Source organism: Triticum aestivum, chromosome 2D (assembly GCF_018294505.1).
Source record: "Triticum aestivum cultivar Chinese Spring chromosome 2D, IWGSC CS RefSeq v2.1, whole genome shotgun sequence".
NCBI classification, from domain to species: Eukaryota; Viridiplantae; Streptophyta; class Magnoliopsida; order Poales; family Poaceae; genus Triticum; species Triticum aestivum.
The window spans coordinates 382,030,422-382,045,714 of NC_057799.1; the positions used below are offsets into that span (position 1 = coordinate 382,030,422).

The window sequence follows — 15,293 nt, forward strand, 5'->3', positions numbered from 1 at the left end:
TCGGTCGACGTACGTGTCCACGCAGAGCGCCGTTGGGCCGTATTCGTATAATGGGCGGCGAGCCCTGCAAAAAATAAAGAAACAGGCCCTGCAAAAGAATAGAAAGAAAAACAATCCAGCATCCTCTATGGGCCCGTCGATCCTTCGTAACATCATCGCAGCCAATAAGTTCACGGCATTGCCCGTCTCGCGGATCGCCAGTCGCACGGGCGCCCTCACTGCCGTCGGATCGCATCCGTCGCTCGAGAATCACCCAAACGCCAACCCGCCTCACCGTGCGAAAATTTTCGCGAGCCCGCCTCCGCAGCTGCTACAAATACAGTCCCCCCCAAATCGGGAACCCACACAGCAATCCCACCGCGCCATTCTCGAACCTTCCAAGCTCCTCCCGGCCTCCCCTCGCTTCCACCGAGTCCCTCCGATGGCCCGCACCAAGCAGACGGCGCGCAAGTCCACCGGCGGGAAGGCGCCGCGGAAGCAGCTGGCGACGAAGGCAGCGCGCAAGTCGGCGCCGGCCACCGGCGGCGTGAAGAAGCCGCACAGGTTCCGCCCGGGAACCGTCGCCCTGCGCGAGATCCGCAAGTACCAGAAGAGCACGGAGCTGCTGATCAGGAAGCTGCCGTTCCAGCGGCTGGTGCGGGAGATCGCGCAGGACTTCAAGACGGACCTCCGGTTCCAGTCGTCTGCTGTGTCCGCGCTGCAGGAGGCCGCGGAGGCGTACCTGGTGGGGCTCTTCGAGGACACCAACCTCTGCGCCATCCACGCCAAGAGGGTCACCATCATGCCCAAGGACATCCAGCTCGCGCGCCGCATCAGGGGCGAGAGGGCCTGATGAACGAGCTCTCTGTCTCTGTTCTCGGCCGGCTTTGATGTTCTCGGTGTTGTCGTGTGTTAGGATTTAGAAAATGTTGGGCTGTCGCCTGTTGCTTGCTATCTTGTAGGGATGGTTCGCCTCTGGATTGTTCAATGGAATGATACTACTGCTTCATTGCTCTGTGAGTGTTTGTGTTCACTGCATTTCTTTACGCGCGTGGTATCATCTGAATTTTGTTCTTTGATGAAAGCACTGTGATGTGGTCGTCACAACGGTGTTTGTGTGTAATCGAGTGGGGCATCTTCAGTTGTCCGCACGAGCATCAGAAATATTTTTCACAACGAATGCTCAATAAAGTCTGAAAATCTTTGCATGGAGATGCTGCAGTTCGGTAGTTCCGCGAGCGAGCCATCTCTCTTTTGAGACAAATTTTTTGAGCCATCTCTTCTATGGATTGGGCCTACTTCTGTTGGTTAGTTCTCGGCGTTGGGCCTTTTCCGTGACAGCCGAACAATTAGTCAGGCCTAGGCCCTTTGCTCACCCACGACTCGACCCCCAAACAGCAGACGGTGAGCATTCCGGGGATGGCTCTGTTCGCCCAGTGCTCCACACGGCAGAGTCGGCGGGAGCCCTTGGTGGATCGAGCTCCTTCCCCGCATCGCAGGTCAATCGCAGCCTATCCCTCGGTAAAGGAATTCTATACTCAGATTAGCCTTACTAGTCTCTAGTTGTTTGAGCCTAAATTTCTGGTAGATAGTTTCAGATTCGGAAGTAGTACTGCGGATGTCTTCCGTGAAGATTCGAGTCCACGCGTTTCGGATGAGAACCAGCCACCTGTTGCTGTTTCCTAGTTTTAGATCTAGACTGCTTCCCCTGATTCTACTGAGATGCATCCAGTGCAATTTTTGAAATTGCAAAGTGCCCTTTGATGAAGAACATAATAAGTTAGTAAAGTGCATGCTGCCAGCCTCGAGAGGGCAATGCATTTTGGTGTCAAAATAGTTGGCATCGCAAAATCTGAAGCTCCACGAATGATGTAATTCCGAGTACCAAGTACTCCCTCCATTCCACAATGTAGTGCTTCCTCTATCTCCGTGCTTCAACTTTGACCGTAAATTTAACTACCAAGACCGATTGCGGCGGGAGCAAATATTATATCAGTGAATTCGTATTCGAAAGAAGTTTTTAATTATGTAATTTTTTCACCCGCCGCAGTCGGTCTCGTTCGTTAAATTTATGGTCAAAGTTCGACCTCGAGAAGCGCGGGCGCACTATATTTTGGAATGGAGGGAGTATTATAGTGCCAATGATCTTTATTAGTTATCGCAAGCAAAGGCTGAAGGTAGTTTGATGTGACCGAGAAATCGCAGTACTTGTTGCCGAGCTCCGAGGGTCCCAAGACTGGTGGCAGGTGTTCTTATGTTTGTTAGCTGCTGTTCAGGTATCTCTGTTTCCCTGATGCTGATAGAACCTAACCACTTTATGGTTGTTTGTTGGCAGGTCACCACTCAAGAGGTCTTATGGTCATTGTCAGGATGTTTCACTCAACAGTTTTTGTGGTTACCATTTCAGCCGTGCCCCAACGGCAAGGGTACCCGTCGCGTTCTCCAGTCTCCACCATGCCTAGTCTTGTCCTGTGTTGTACTATGTTTTCGTTGCTTCTTAATATTAAAGCAGCGCTACCCATTCTGTTTTTCGTATCAGTGGAAGCTTGTTTTCCAGTCTGCTCAACTTCAATATGCTTCTTCACCTATTACTTCTTGGCCTTATTTCCACCCAACATATTCCTTCATCCTCTGCTGCCATTGACTCCATTGCACCAGGCCAAGGACTTGTTTGCGGTGTCAGTGACAAGCTTGTCTCCCTAGATGGCAAGTTTGCGCTTGGCTTCTTCCAACCAGGCAGTAAGTCCCGCAACACCTTGAATTGGTACCTAGGCATTTGGTTTAATAAAGTACCCAAGATAACTCCTGTGTGGGTCGCAAACCGTGATGACCCAATCACACAGCCCGCTTTAGTTAGGTTCACAATTTCCCAAGATGGCAATCTTGTCATCTTAGATCAAGCCACCAATTCCATGATCTGGTCTAGCGGAGTTAGTATCAGAACCAACACCACCATTGGCATGCTCATGAACAATGGAAACCTTGTCCTACAAAATGCCTCAAACTCATCCGACATTTTGTGGCAGAGTTTTGACCACCCAACAAATACTTTCCTCCCTGGTGCAAAGATCGGCCGAGACAAGGTCACTGGTTTGACTCGCCGTCTTGTTTCCAGAAAGAACTTGATTGACCCAGCTCGTGGTCGTTACTGTTATGAGTTAGTTCCTAACGAGTTGATCCTTAAGCTTTTGAACTCATCCATAGCATACTGGTCTAGCGGGGAATGGAATGGACAGTATTTTAGCTCCATTCCAGAGATGTTAAGCCGCAGCTTGATAGACTTCAAGTTTGTCAACAACACAAATGAAGAGTACTTCACATTCACCTTACTGAACGACACGATGATCATGCATCATCTACTTGATGTTTCTGGTCAAATGAAGACTTTAATCTGGGATGAGGTCTCACAGGATTGGTTAGGTTCCTACTCCAACCCCAAAGCTCAGTGTGATGTCTATGCTCTCTGTGGACCATTCACTGTGTGCGATGATAACTCAGCTCCATATTGTAGCTGTATGAAGGGCTTCTCCATAAGATCCCCAGATGACTGGGAGCAAAATGATAGAAGTGGTGGATGCGTGAGAAATACTCCTTTAAATTGTGGCAGTAACAGGAGTACTGGAGGAATGACTGATGAATTCTACTCCTTGTCCAATGTGAAATTGCCTCAGAATGCTGACAACATAGGCGCTGCTATCAGTGCTAGAGAATGTGCAGAGGTTTGCCTGAGCAATTGCTCATGCACTGCATATTCTTGCACCGACAGTCGATGCTCCATTTGGCGTGAGGAACTCCTCAATGTAAAACAGCAGCATGCTGACACTACCGAGACAAATGATGGTGCCGTTCTTTATCTTCGCCTTGCTGCAAAAGAGATGCAAACTCAGAAACCTGACAGAAGAGTGACCACTCGGATTTTGTCAGCTGCCATTGTCACCGCACTGGGGTTGCTGGCACTCATATTGCTAGTTCTTCTACTGATGATTCAGAGAAACAATAGGGATTGGTCTGGTGGTACACTGAAAAATCCTCAAGACGGTGGTGGAATTATTGCATTTAGATACATTGATTTGCAGAGGGCAACAAGAAATTTCTCTGAGAAGCTAGGTGCCGGCGGCTTTGGTTCTGTGTTCAAGGCATATCTGACCGACTCAGCTACAATGGCAGTGAAAAGGCTTGATGGTGCTTGTCAAGGAGAAAAACAATTCAGGGCTGAGGTGACTTCAGTCGGAGTTATACAACATATCAATTTAGTTAGACTGATCGGTTTCTGTTGCGAGGGTGAACGGAGGTTACTTGCATATGAGCACATGCCAAATCGTTCTCTTGACATCCATCTATTTCAGGACAACAACACAGTTTTAAACTGGGGAACCAGGTATAAAATAGCTCTGGGAGTTGCTAGAGGGCTGGCTTACCTGCATGAGAGCTGCCAAGACTTGATCATACACTGTGATATCAAGCCACAAAATATACTTCTTGACACGTCGTTTGTTGCTAAAATTGCTGACTTTGGTATGGCCAAGTTAATAGGGAGGGATTTTAGCCGGGTTCTGACTACAACAAGAGGAACTGCAGGATACCTTGCACCCGAATGGATAAGCGGGGTTGCTATCACAGCAAAAGTCGATGTTTATGGCTATGGGATGGTGCTAATGGAAATAATATCAGGAAGACAGAATTCATTTGAACAATACACTGTAGGTGGTGATTGTGCTGTTTTCTTCCCTGTGCATGCTGCGCAAATGCTTCTCGAGGGAGATGTGGCAAGCTTGGTGGATGAAAAATTATCCGGTGATGTAAATCTAGAGGAGGCTGAACGACTATGCAAGGTTGCTTGTTGGTGCATTCAGGATGATGAGTTTGATCGGCCAACGATGGGTGAAGTTGTTCGTTTTCTAGAGGGCCTATCTGATCTTGACACGCCTCCTATTCCAAGACTACTCCAGGCCATTACAAGGAGGAGCTTGCACCCGCCATCCACCTACCTCTGGAATGAATCAGAATAATGAAGATGCAGCATGGGGTACATCAGAAACAAACATCTATATGTGAAACATAGTAAGAAAGTCTGAGGGAGCAAGAAGAATGGCACCCCATAGCTGTGTAATTTAAGCTTTACACTGTACAGGTGTGTAAACTATCAGTCTAGTCGTTCTAATCTTCCAGGTATGAAAATAAAATTCGTCAGAAGGTCAGTGTAATCTCTTGCAGGATTGATTTTGTCAATGCAAAGTAATATTTTATTTTGGTTGATTCCTTTGCTTTGCTTCGTGGTGTTGTTGTTCGCTTCTTCACTGGAATATACGTATGTATCATTTCATCATTTGTTGCCTTACCCTGTGTAATATGAGAATTTAGTGTGGGTGTTATCCGTACCCTCTATACTACTCCTAGTTAATTTGAGGGCGGTCGTTCCTCAGGATTCGTGGTAGTTGCTTCGTATTCTGATGATCATTTTGAATTTGGGACGAGATGCAGTCGTTGGTGGTGTAGGCCTTTCTCTTCTGTTCCTTGACCATTGCCCAACACGGAAATTACCGATGCCTTATTTTGAGCATTGTGTGCATGTAACATGAAAATTTTTGTGGCAAGCAATCGCTGGCTTGCAGCTGAATTATGCTCAACGGAGTGTCAAGATTCTTGTATCTCTATCTCTACTATTTAAATCGTACATACAACATTAGATACACATTGCATATCAACAAGACCTCCATTGCCGTCTCAGTCGGCGCCGAGGGTTTGTGTTTCAATTCACAGGCTGCTTCTGAGGTTTTTTTTGGATCGATTGGGCCAAAGAAAAATAAGGAAGAAGTGCTCGAATATCCATTTTTGAGCCTAGGCTCATCTGCACCCCCGCTAAAGAAAAATTCAAAAAAAACTAGAAAATAAAAAAAAATCAATTCTTTTTCCATGGTAGATAATTTGATGCATGAGATTCACTCCAAAGTTTAGATCGTTGCACTCAGAAGTGCTGCATTTTTCACGACTTTCAGTCCCTAATAAATACTAGCAGAACGCTCGTGTTGCTACGAGCTATGCATATATAAATTAATTAAATAAATGATTAAGGTTATCTATAAGGTCAAATCTCATTTGTTCTCAAAGGTCCGGATGTGTTCGGACATCGAACGAACGCTTAGTAGCCTCTTCAAAATTCAACTGTATGGACAGTCCGAGCTTCCCCAAATTTAGACCATATATGGGGGAGAAATGCGATTGTTCAGACTATCCTATGTTATATCCAACACAAAAAACCCACCCCACAACGTATCACCCTCTTTTTCTCTCGGACCCTCCCTTTCTCACTCGGTTTTCCGTCGTAGTGGGACATTTATCGCTGGAGCCTCCTTCTTTAAAATCAAATGACACCCACCTCACCTTGGTCATGCGTTGCAACAAAGATGAATTTTTTCATATTTACTGTATAATAAAATGGATTAAACTAACACATACTATTGACACAAAATAATAAATAACTATAGAGATCAGTCTCAAAGGGCCATTCAACTTCGCAAATGCACACTGACATGGGAGGTAAGTGGCAACCTGAATGTATTCCTAGTCACCAATAAGCTCCACCTCCAGCCCAGATACCATTCATTGCTAGAAGGGATAATTGATGTTCTTCTCTTCCTCGTCCTTCCCCACATCTTCTACTCCTAGTCTCTTCGCCAACCCATTTCGTTGACGCCAACTTCAGCGCGTTGACGCCTCATCTTCTTCTTCTTCCTCCTTCCTTGCCAGTTTTAATTCTCATTCCTACTTATTTTTTATAATACTCTTTCTTTCTTGTTTCGCTTTATATTTTTGGAAAACTCTTTCCATCTCCATCACCATGGACCACTTGGTCGCTTTAGTTCCTTTTTTCCTTCTTATTCATGGAGCACTCGCCCTTTCAACTATAGCATGAACCACCTCGCCAATCTAGTGTCGTGTTGTACTCATCCGCGAACTTTCGAAAACCGTCAACATGTGGACATCCTGCAGAGCATAGTCGTCATCCATCTTGGTGAACGCTAGGTCGTTCATATCGCGGGCGCATGGTGTCCGTTGTCCATGTTGGCAAGTGGTGCTCGACCATGTCGCTGAGAGCCTGTTGATTGTCCTTGCCGACGAGCGCTTTTAAAATGATTCAAAGCGATGAACTGCTTGCTTATAATTGATAACACAAAAAATTAATAACCTACCTAATTCTTCGCACGCCTGATTAACCGCAACCAAATCGACTAATTACCCGCCTAATTGGGAAAAAAATCTCTACTTCTAATTATCTATAGGCATAATTAAGTGTCTACCTAAACCATTAATTACATTAATGACTTGGTTTCAAAATTGATTGGGTGCAAAAAAATATTTTCTATTTAAATGGACCTAATTAATTGCATACATAATTAACCGTCTAGTTAATTAATTACATCAATGGTTATACTTTCAAATTGATTCAGCGCTCGATTTCCAAAATATTATTGCATGAATGGCACGAATGACGACGACTACCAAGTATTGTAGGACACATTTCCTTTATGAATTTCTTGACATTTGAATGGACAGACTTGATTTGAGAATGTAGTATGTGTGTCTCTGTGTATTAATGACAAGAAATATAATATGATTGTGTCCACGAACATATGTACGTGGTGGTATGGCGACACGCCTTCCGTCATGGCCGTCCTTGACGTCGTGATGCACGCCTTGGCATTCTTGAGTATCACGCAAGTGTTAGGCCCGGCCGCGACATCCTCCATGGTGTCGCGCACGGCGTCCTCCGTAGAGGCACGCGGATGCGTACGCCCACAAGTAAATGATATGTTCTTTTGTTGTTTAGGAAACTTGTGATAGTCAATTAATAGTGGAGATAATAATAATGACATAGTGCGCATGATTACTGATTTGTTATTAAGGAATATCTCATTTTGTTTTGGAAGGTTATCGAGGAAAATATTACGTCTATATTTTAGGAAGGTAATCTCAAATATATGGTGTGAGTTCTGAATTCTTAATTACCTATTTATTGACGTGATTGGAATGCATCAGAACCTGCCAAAGTAAGCACGGAACAAGATATCTCCTTCAATAAGATTTGGATTTTTAATGGAAAGGAAAAAACCAGTTGGTGGGAGGTGACGAATAAAAACCGGACGAAAATAAATCATACCAGGCTACCAACTCCTCCATCTCTACTTTTAATGGACGAGTTGGTGAATAGTCTCCGCGGTTTATTTTCGCTGCTTTTTTCGTCTCTCCTCCCACCACCCCCTCCTATCCTGGTCCGCGGTTTATTTTTGCTGGGTTTTTTCGTCTCTCCTCACACCACCCCTCCCATCCTGGTCCATCGGTTTATTTTTCTCTCTACTCTTTATTACAACCAGAACTTTCCTAACGTATAACAAATCACGGATCCCTCCGGCCGCACCCGTGCTAAAGAAAAATTCAAAACAAAACTAGAAAATAAAAAAATCAATTCTTTTTCCATGGTAGATAATTTGATGCGTGAGATTCGTTCCAACGTTTAGATCGCTGCACTCAGAAGTGCTGCATTTTTCACGACTTTCAGTCCCTAATAATAAATATGAGCATCGTCACAATTTTTTTGGATTATGTATTTTTGTAAAGTAGAGCCAATTACCTAAATCATCATAACTTAATTTTCATTCGGAAGTTGCTTTGGTTGGGTGATAAGCGAGAGGCCAATGCCCCGCAACTTACCATCCATGATGCCATCGATTCTCTGCGCCATCTCGGCCGTCATGTGCTGCTTCCAGTCCCCAACCTCCCCGTTCCTGAAGAATGCGGAGTTGCTGAACTTCCAGTGAACCCCGTACTCGCCGGTGCGGTTCGCCTCCACGCTCCTCATCCGCTCTATGCCGCACAGCGCCGCCACGGCCTCGGGGACCGCCCCGGCCGCCTCCTCGCCCGTGAACGGGCAGCCGAGGAACTCGGCGAGCCGCTTGACGCTCCCCACCGTGTCCTCCTCGAGGTGCTCGTACCGGAGGAACATGACCTGCTCCGGCCGCGCCAGGCTCTCCCTCCAGTACTCGGCGATGTGCTCCCACGCCGGCCCGAACGGCGAGACGCCGTCGCAGAACGCCGCGAGCAGCTCCTCCAGCGACGCCGCGGTGGCGCCAGGACGGTTGGCTTTCCGGAGGTAGTGCCAGAGCGAGACGAGCGCGTCCTTGGGGTCCCGGCACATGTACACGACGCGGCAGCCGGACCCGGCCACGGACACCGGCAGCGCCGACAGCGGCGCGTGCACGGCCAGGACGCGCGGCGCCGGCATCGCCTCCAGGTGCGGGACCGCGGCCGACCGGTGCTTCTCGTAGACGTAGTGCAGGAAGGGGACGAGGTCGTGGGGGCTGGAGCCCAGGAGCGGGTGGCGGCGTTGCCCCGCGCCGTCCGCTACCGGGGTGTGCACGCGGCGGTGCGCGATGGCGAACACGAGCGCCTTGAGCCACGTGGTGCCGGACTTGGGCAGGGTGGCGACGAGGATGTCGGTGGGGCGGGCGACGAAGGTGTCCCGCGCGGCGAGCGTCGGCGCCATCTGGTGCGCCGGATACCAGAAGTTGCGGTGGTTCTTGTACGCGGCGGCCCCCAGGCCCTGGCACGCCGACGCCGGGAGGGAGGAAGCGATCGCCTCGTACCTGGCGTAGGCGTCTGCTGTCTCTGTGCCGTCGCCTTCCATTTCCATATCGTACGTGGTGCGTGACATTTGCGCGCGGCTGTGGATTTCAATATGAAGAGACGGGTCGGGCAATCAAACAAAGAGTTTTGCTTCGGTGGTGCTTCTATGGTAGGGACTTGTCGTCAGTGGGTGTAACGACTTGTCCCAGGGGAAACTATAGGGCACTGTAGAAGTGAGCTGGCTGGGCAACTCACGAGTCACCACCTCATGGGTTAGCCAGTAAGATCCAGAACCTTTCTCACTTCCTCTGAGTGGTTGTAAGCCACACAGGTTTAAGGATTTAACTGGATTATCTCATCTGAAAAAAATTTAAGTAGTAGTTGGATTATCTCTCCTATTAGATTTGGAAAATCCGATCCCTCAAACACCCATAAACGCATTCGTGGACAATGATCAGTCACCCTTTAAATATTATATTCTACAACCGAATACCTCAAATCCATATTATTAGTTGGATTATCTCTCCTATTAGATTTGGAAAATCCGATCCCTCAAACACCCATAAACGCATTCGTGGACAATGATCAGTCACCCTTTAAATATTATATTCGACAACCGAATACCTCAAATCCATATTATTACATCCAATGTAAACGGATCTTTAAGCGGAGCTCATTCGGCTTCGCTGTGCCCATGTCCGTGTTGGAAACATCCCCTAGAGGCAATAATAAATTGCTTATTATCATATTTCCTTGTTCATGATAAATGTTTATTATTCACGCTAGAATTGTATTGATCAGAAACTTATATACATTTGTGAATACATAAACAACACCGTGTCCCTAGTAGGCCTCTGATGGACTAGCTTGTTGATCAAAGATGGCTAATGTTTTCTAACCATAGACATGACTTGTCATTTGATAACGGGATCACATCATTAGAAGAATGATGTGATGGAGAGACCCAACCGTAAGCTTAGCAACAGATCATGTCGCTTAGTTATTTGCTATAGCTTTCTTCATGCCAAGTATCAGTTCCTCAGACCATGAGATCATGCCACTCTCGGATACCCAAGGAATACTTTGTGTGCTATGAAACGCCATTTCGTAACTGGGTGATCATAAAGGTACTCTACAGGTATCTCTGAAGGTGTCTGTTGGGTTGCATGGATCAAGACTGGGATTTATAGCTTCGTGTGACGGAGAGATATCTCTGGGCCCTCTCGGTAATACAACATGACAAGAAGCTTCATGTGACTAATGAGTTTAGTCACGGGATCTTGTATTACGGAACGAGTAAAGAGACTTGCCGGTAGCGAGATTGAACTAGGTATGTAGATGCCGACGATCGAATCTCGGGCAAGTAACATATCACCGGACAAAGGGAATTGCATATGGGATTATCCGAATCCTCGACATCGCGGTTCAGCCGATAAAGGTCTTCGTGGAATATGTAGGAATCAATATGGGGATCCAGGTCCCGCTATTGGTTATTGCCCGGAGAGGTGTCTCGGTCATGCCTACAACATTCCCGAACCCGTAGGGTCGCACGCTTAATGTTCGGTAGCGCTAGGGTAATGTTGAGATATTAATAGTGGAAAGTCCGAAAGTAGTTTGGAGTCTTGGATGAGATCCAAAACATCACGTGGAGCTCCGGAATGGTCCAGAGGTAAAGATTCATATATGGGAAGTCATATTCAGGGTTCCGGAAAAGTTTGGGAATTTTCGGTAGAGTACCGGGAAGGCTCTAGAAGGTTTCGAGGTTCCACAGTGGGGCCCAATGACCCGGGAAGGGCCCACATGGACCGAGGGGTGGGGCTACAGCCCACATGGGTTGGCCACACCATTCCACAAGGCACATGTCGTTTAAATCTAGAAATAAGGTCTTATCTCTAAATTTAAAGGGTTGAATCTAGAGATAATATGTTATCTCCAAGTTTAAAGGGATTTCTCCCATGTGGCTAGCCCTAGGAGGGTTTTGGACGCCCTCCCCTGCCGCCTATCCTATATGTAGAGGAGGGAGGCACATGGGGGCAGCCACTCCTTCACCCTTGCCCATTGCATCTCCCAACTCCTCCCACGTTTCTCCGGTACGGGCTTAGAGAAGCCCTGCCGGAATTCCGCTGTCACCACCACCACCATACCGCCGTGCTAGTTCCGATCTCATCTACCTCCTCTCCTTTGCTTGCTGGATCAGGAAGGAGAGGACGCAATCGAGCTAAATGTGTGCTAATTTTGGAGGTGCTATCCGTTCGGCACTAGATCGGATTGGATCGTGAAGAGTACGACTACATCAACCGTGTTACATACGCTAACGCTTTCGGTCTACAAGGGTATGTAGACACATTCCCCTCTCATTGCCTTGCATCTCCTAGATTAGATCTTGGGTGTTCGTAGGATTTTTTTAGATTTTCATGCTTCATTCGCCATCAGTGGTATCAGAGCTAGGTCTATGCATAGATGTATATGCACAAGTAGAACATAAAGAAGTTGTGAGCGTTGATGTCCAGATTGCTTCACTATAAAAAAGGACACATCCGTGACATTATGGCCCAAACGAGAACTTTTTCTGTCATGGTTATGACACTTATATGACGATAATTGTGGCAAAAACACGTATCATCATAGATGTGGTGGGTTCCTACTTCTATGACAAAAGATCATGACAGAAAATTGGTTTTTCATCCTGGGCCGGCCGGAGACGCACCTGCATGACAGTCTTTGGGTTGTCCATGACGTAAAAAATCATGGTAGAAGTGAGGGCCAGGAAAATTTCGGGGAGTTCCCGATTACGGTGGGTGGTCGGGGCCAAACGATGTAGTGTGGTTTGCCTGTTTCCCTCGTACGCGCGTGTGTGCAAGGCATTCGCTAACTGAACCCGAGTGATCGCACTAGCTAGCTACATACTGAACAAGAGCGATCGATCCCACTACCTAGCTACTGAAGCCGATCGATCGATCCCTTCGCTGCTAACTGAACTCGAGCGATACCTTCGCTGCTAACTGAACCCGATCGATCCTTCTCGTTGCTCACTGAAGCCGATCGAGCCCCCGTGCGAGACGTAGCCAGCCGGTGTGTTGGGTTGCCTCTCGATGAGTAGTGCCCGTTGCTGCCATGCTCGCGATACGTAGAATAGAGTCGAGACATGTGGTGAGTCCAACCGGTTGGTTGGCTATGGATGAACAGTTTCTGATGGAGGTTGGATGAACAAGACGCCATGGTTTCGGCTGGATGAACAGGACCCCGAGGAGTCCGCCACACCCCAGCCGGTTGGGGTGGACGAACATGACCACGTGGAGGCTGGATGAACAGTAGCTAGTGGAGGTTGGAGGAAGTCGACGGTGGATAAACAGTAGCCCGTGGAGGCTGGAGCGAGGCAGTAGACAGTGGATGAACAGTAGCCCATGAAGTCCCATTTTGCGGTACGCCACACCCCTCCTGATGATCAGGACCCCGTTTCGACCGTAGGAGTTTGGAGAGAAGTCTGTTTCCTCCATTTTTTTGGTACGCCACAATCCTCCCAATGAACAGGACCCCGTTTTGACCGTAGGCGGTTGGAGATAAGTTCGTTTCCTCCGTTTGTGGTACGCCAGACCTCGTTTTGGTTGTTCCGTCCAAGCCAGTTGGTTCCGATGAACAGGACGCATTCTGACCCAGTCAGTTGCCTCCCGATGAACATGACGTTGTTTCCTCCGTTCCGACCCAGCCAGTTGGCTGCCGATGAATAGGACGCCGTCGCTGTATGTGTTCGAGACCCTGCCTGTATATACGTATGTAGACATATTTACTTTCTTGCAGCGTGGTTGTACGTATGTATACACGATATAGACGAGATTGCGTGACATGCTACGTCGGCGGCTCTACTACGACACGTGTCGCTCCTTACTCGTCCATGGTTCATCGCTGTAGAGAGACCGATCGACCGCTATGTACATACACGTTCGCGACCAGATAGATAACGCTACGTACGCTTCGACCTGGTGGATCCCAGTTGTCAGGGGGCATCATTTTTTGCACGTAATAAGGAGGCACTTCCTTCCTACTGAAGATGTAGCTAGTGGGTCTCAGCTGTGAGGGAAAGGAAGCATTTCTTTTCCGCGTAATAAGGAGACACTTCCTTGCGTGCGAAGATATAGCTGGTGGGTCCCAGCTGTCAAGAGAAAACATTTTTTTTCATGAAATACCGAGGACCTTCCGGTGGGTCCCCGCCGTAAGGTAGAGGAATTATTACTTCAGGCGTAATAAGGAGGCACTTCCTTGCGTGCGGCCGTGGACCCAGCTGTCAGCCTCTCCACGTATAGTCCTTTTCCGATGGATGTCGTTCCTTGACCACCTTGACTACGCCGTGCCGAGAGCACCAAGGCGGTGGATGACGGCGAGGCCTAGGAAGGGAACGACCTGGAGTCGGAGAAGACTCGGCAGTTGTTTCCCACGCGGAGGAAAGTATGAGGGTTTACTGGTTTGCCTATAGTGTGAGGCTATTGTCGCCGGAGAATAACATGTGTGGGTGAGTAGAGGGATGACCAGGCCAACGATGGGAGTAGGGTGGGGCGGTGAGGCCTGTGAGGCAGCACAGCCGGCCACGGGAGGCGGGAGCAAGCAGTCCCGCCGCCACTGGTTTGGGCGGCTGGAGCAGGAAGATCAGAGATTGAAGAAGCATGACAGGTGTTGGATGGACATCCAACAGTCACTGCTCTCGTGTGTTCACTAAGTTGACACAACCTTGCGTACGCGTCAACCTATTTTTTTTAGGAAAGCATACACGTCAACCTAGTAGGCCCACAAATCAGCCTCAAATCTATGGAAAACAGCATACAACCTATTTTTTTTAAGGAAAGCGTACGCGTCAACGAAGCGGAAGACTCCGGCACACCCCTACCTGGCGCGCCAAATGTCGGAATCGGGGATCCGCTGACCCAAAGAAAGGTTTGAACTCTGGGGTGTGCACGGTGGACTCCGCTAAGTTATGGCCCGCTGCTCACTACTCCACGGTGTTGCTCCGGCGTGCTCGAGCGAGAGGGAAGGGAGAGGAACATGATGGTTTACCCAGGTTCGGGCCACCTTGCGGTGTAAAACCCTACTCCTGCTTTGTGGTGGATTGCCTCGCGAGGGAGGATGGATATGTGTGTACAAAGATGAACTCGCTCTGGGAGCTCAGGAATCGGTGGTCTCGCCTCTCTATGGTGGAGACTAACCTATACTTATACTGGCTCGGTCCTCTTCCCCCAAAGCTCTAGGCGGGAAGGGATGCCACAACGGCCAATTTTGAAGGGGGACAAGAGTACACCCTATCCTGACTAAAGGTGGTCTTTGCCTGCAAAGCTTCTGGTCGTGATGCGCAGGTGGGCTCGGCGATGACCTCCATCCTGCCGAGCCCACGTCTAGGTCTTGTTGCACCGAAGGGGTAAGATTTGGAGCCACCTCGGGAACCCACGCGCTGGCCTTGTTCCTTTAGCACCAAAGTGGAAGGCCTCTCATTCTGCACCCGCTGGCATCAGTCTTGGCGACACTCGTCGTGGCTCGCGTCACCCACGTGCATCGCGAGGTGGGGTGGCGAGCCTAGAAGTATCTGCCCCTCGCGAAGCGTTCGGGCCACCTGATGAAGCTTGCTGACGCTTGCCTCGTGAGGCGGGGGCCTCGCGAGGGCTTTGCTCATGAAGTCTTGACGCTTGATACGTCTCCATCGTATCTAT

General features: G+C 48.4%; 2 protein-coding genes across 3 annotated transcripts; both read left to right on the forward strand.

Annotated features, from left to right (window-relative positions):
* Positions 1-351: 351 nt before the first annotated feature.
* LOC123053276 (histone H3.2) lies at positions 352-988 on the forward strand. The gene has a single exon (XM_044476732.1). It carries the CDS (start codon positions 422-424, stop codon positions 830-832), a length of 411 nt encoding a protein of 136 aa, XP_044332667.1. The 5' UTR covers positions 352-421; the 3' UTR covers positions 833-988.
* A 120-nt stretch (positions 989-1,108) lies between these two features.
* LOC123053274 (G-type lectin S-receptor-like serine/threonine-protein kinase At2g19130) lies at positions 1,109-5,351 on the forward strand. Of its 2 annotated transcripts, none has more exons than XM_044476730.1 (2): positions 1,109-1,500; positions 2,315-5,351. In XM_044476730.1, the coding sequence occupies exon 2, from the start codon at positions 2,553-2,555 to the stop codon at positions 4,986-4,988; it is 2,436 nt and encodes an 811-aa protein (XP_044332665.1). In that variant the 5' UTR covers positions 1,109-1,500; positions 2,315-2,552; the 3' UTR covers positions 4,989-5,351. The 2 variants fall into 2 exon arrangements, with proteins under 2 accessions (XP_044332665.1, XP_044332666.1); XM_044476731.1 differs by having other exon boundaries at positions 1,109-1,478.
* Positions 5,352-15,293: the final 9,942 nt, after the last annotated feature.

Bases quoted from the DNA above. Each gene is read 5' to 3' on its own strand.
- LOC123053276 (XM_044476732.1), top strand. From the start codon at position 422: ATGGCCCGCACCAAGCAGACGGCGCGCAAGTCCACCGGCGGGAAGGCG.
- LOC123053274 (XM_044476730.1), top strand. From the start codon at position 2,553: ATGCTTCTTCACCTATTACTTCTTGGCCTTATTTCCACCCAACATATT.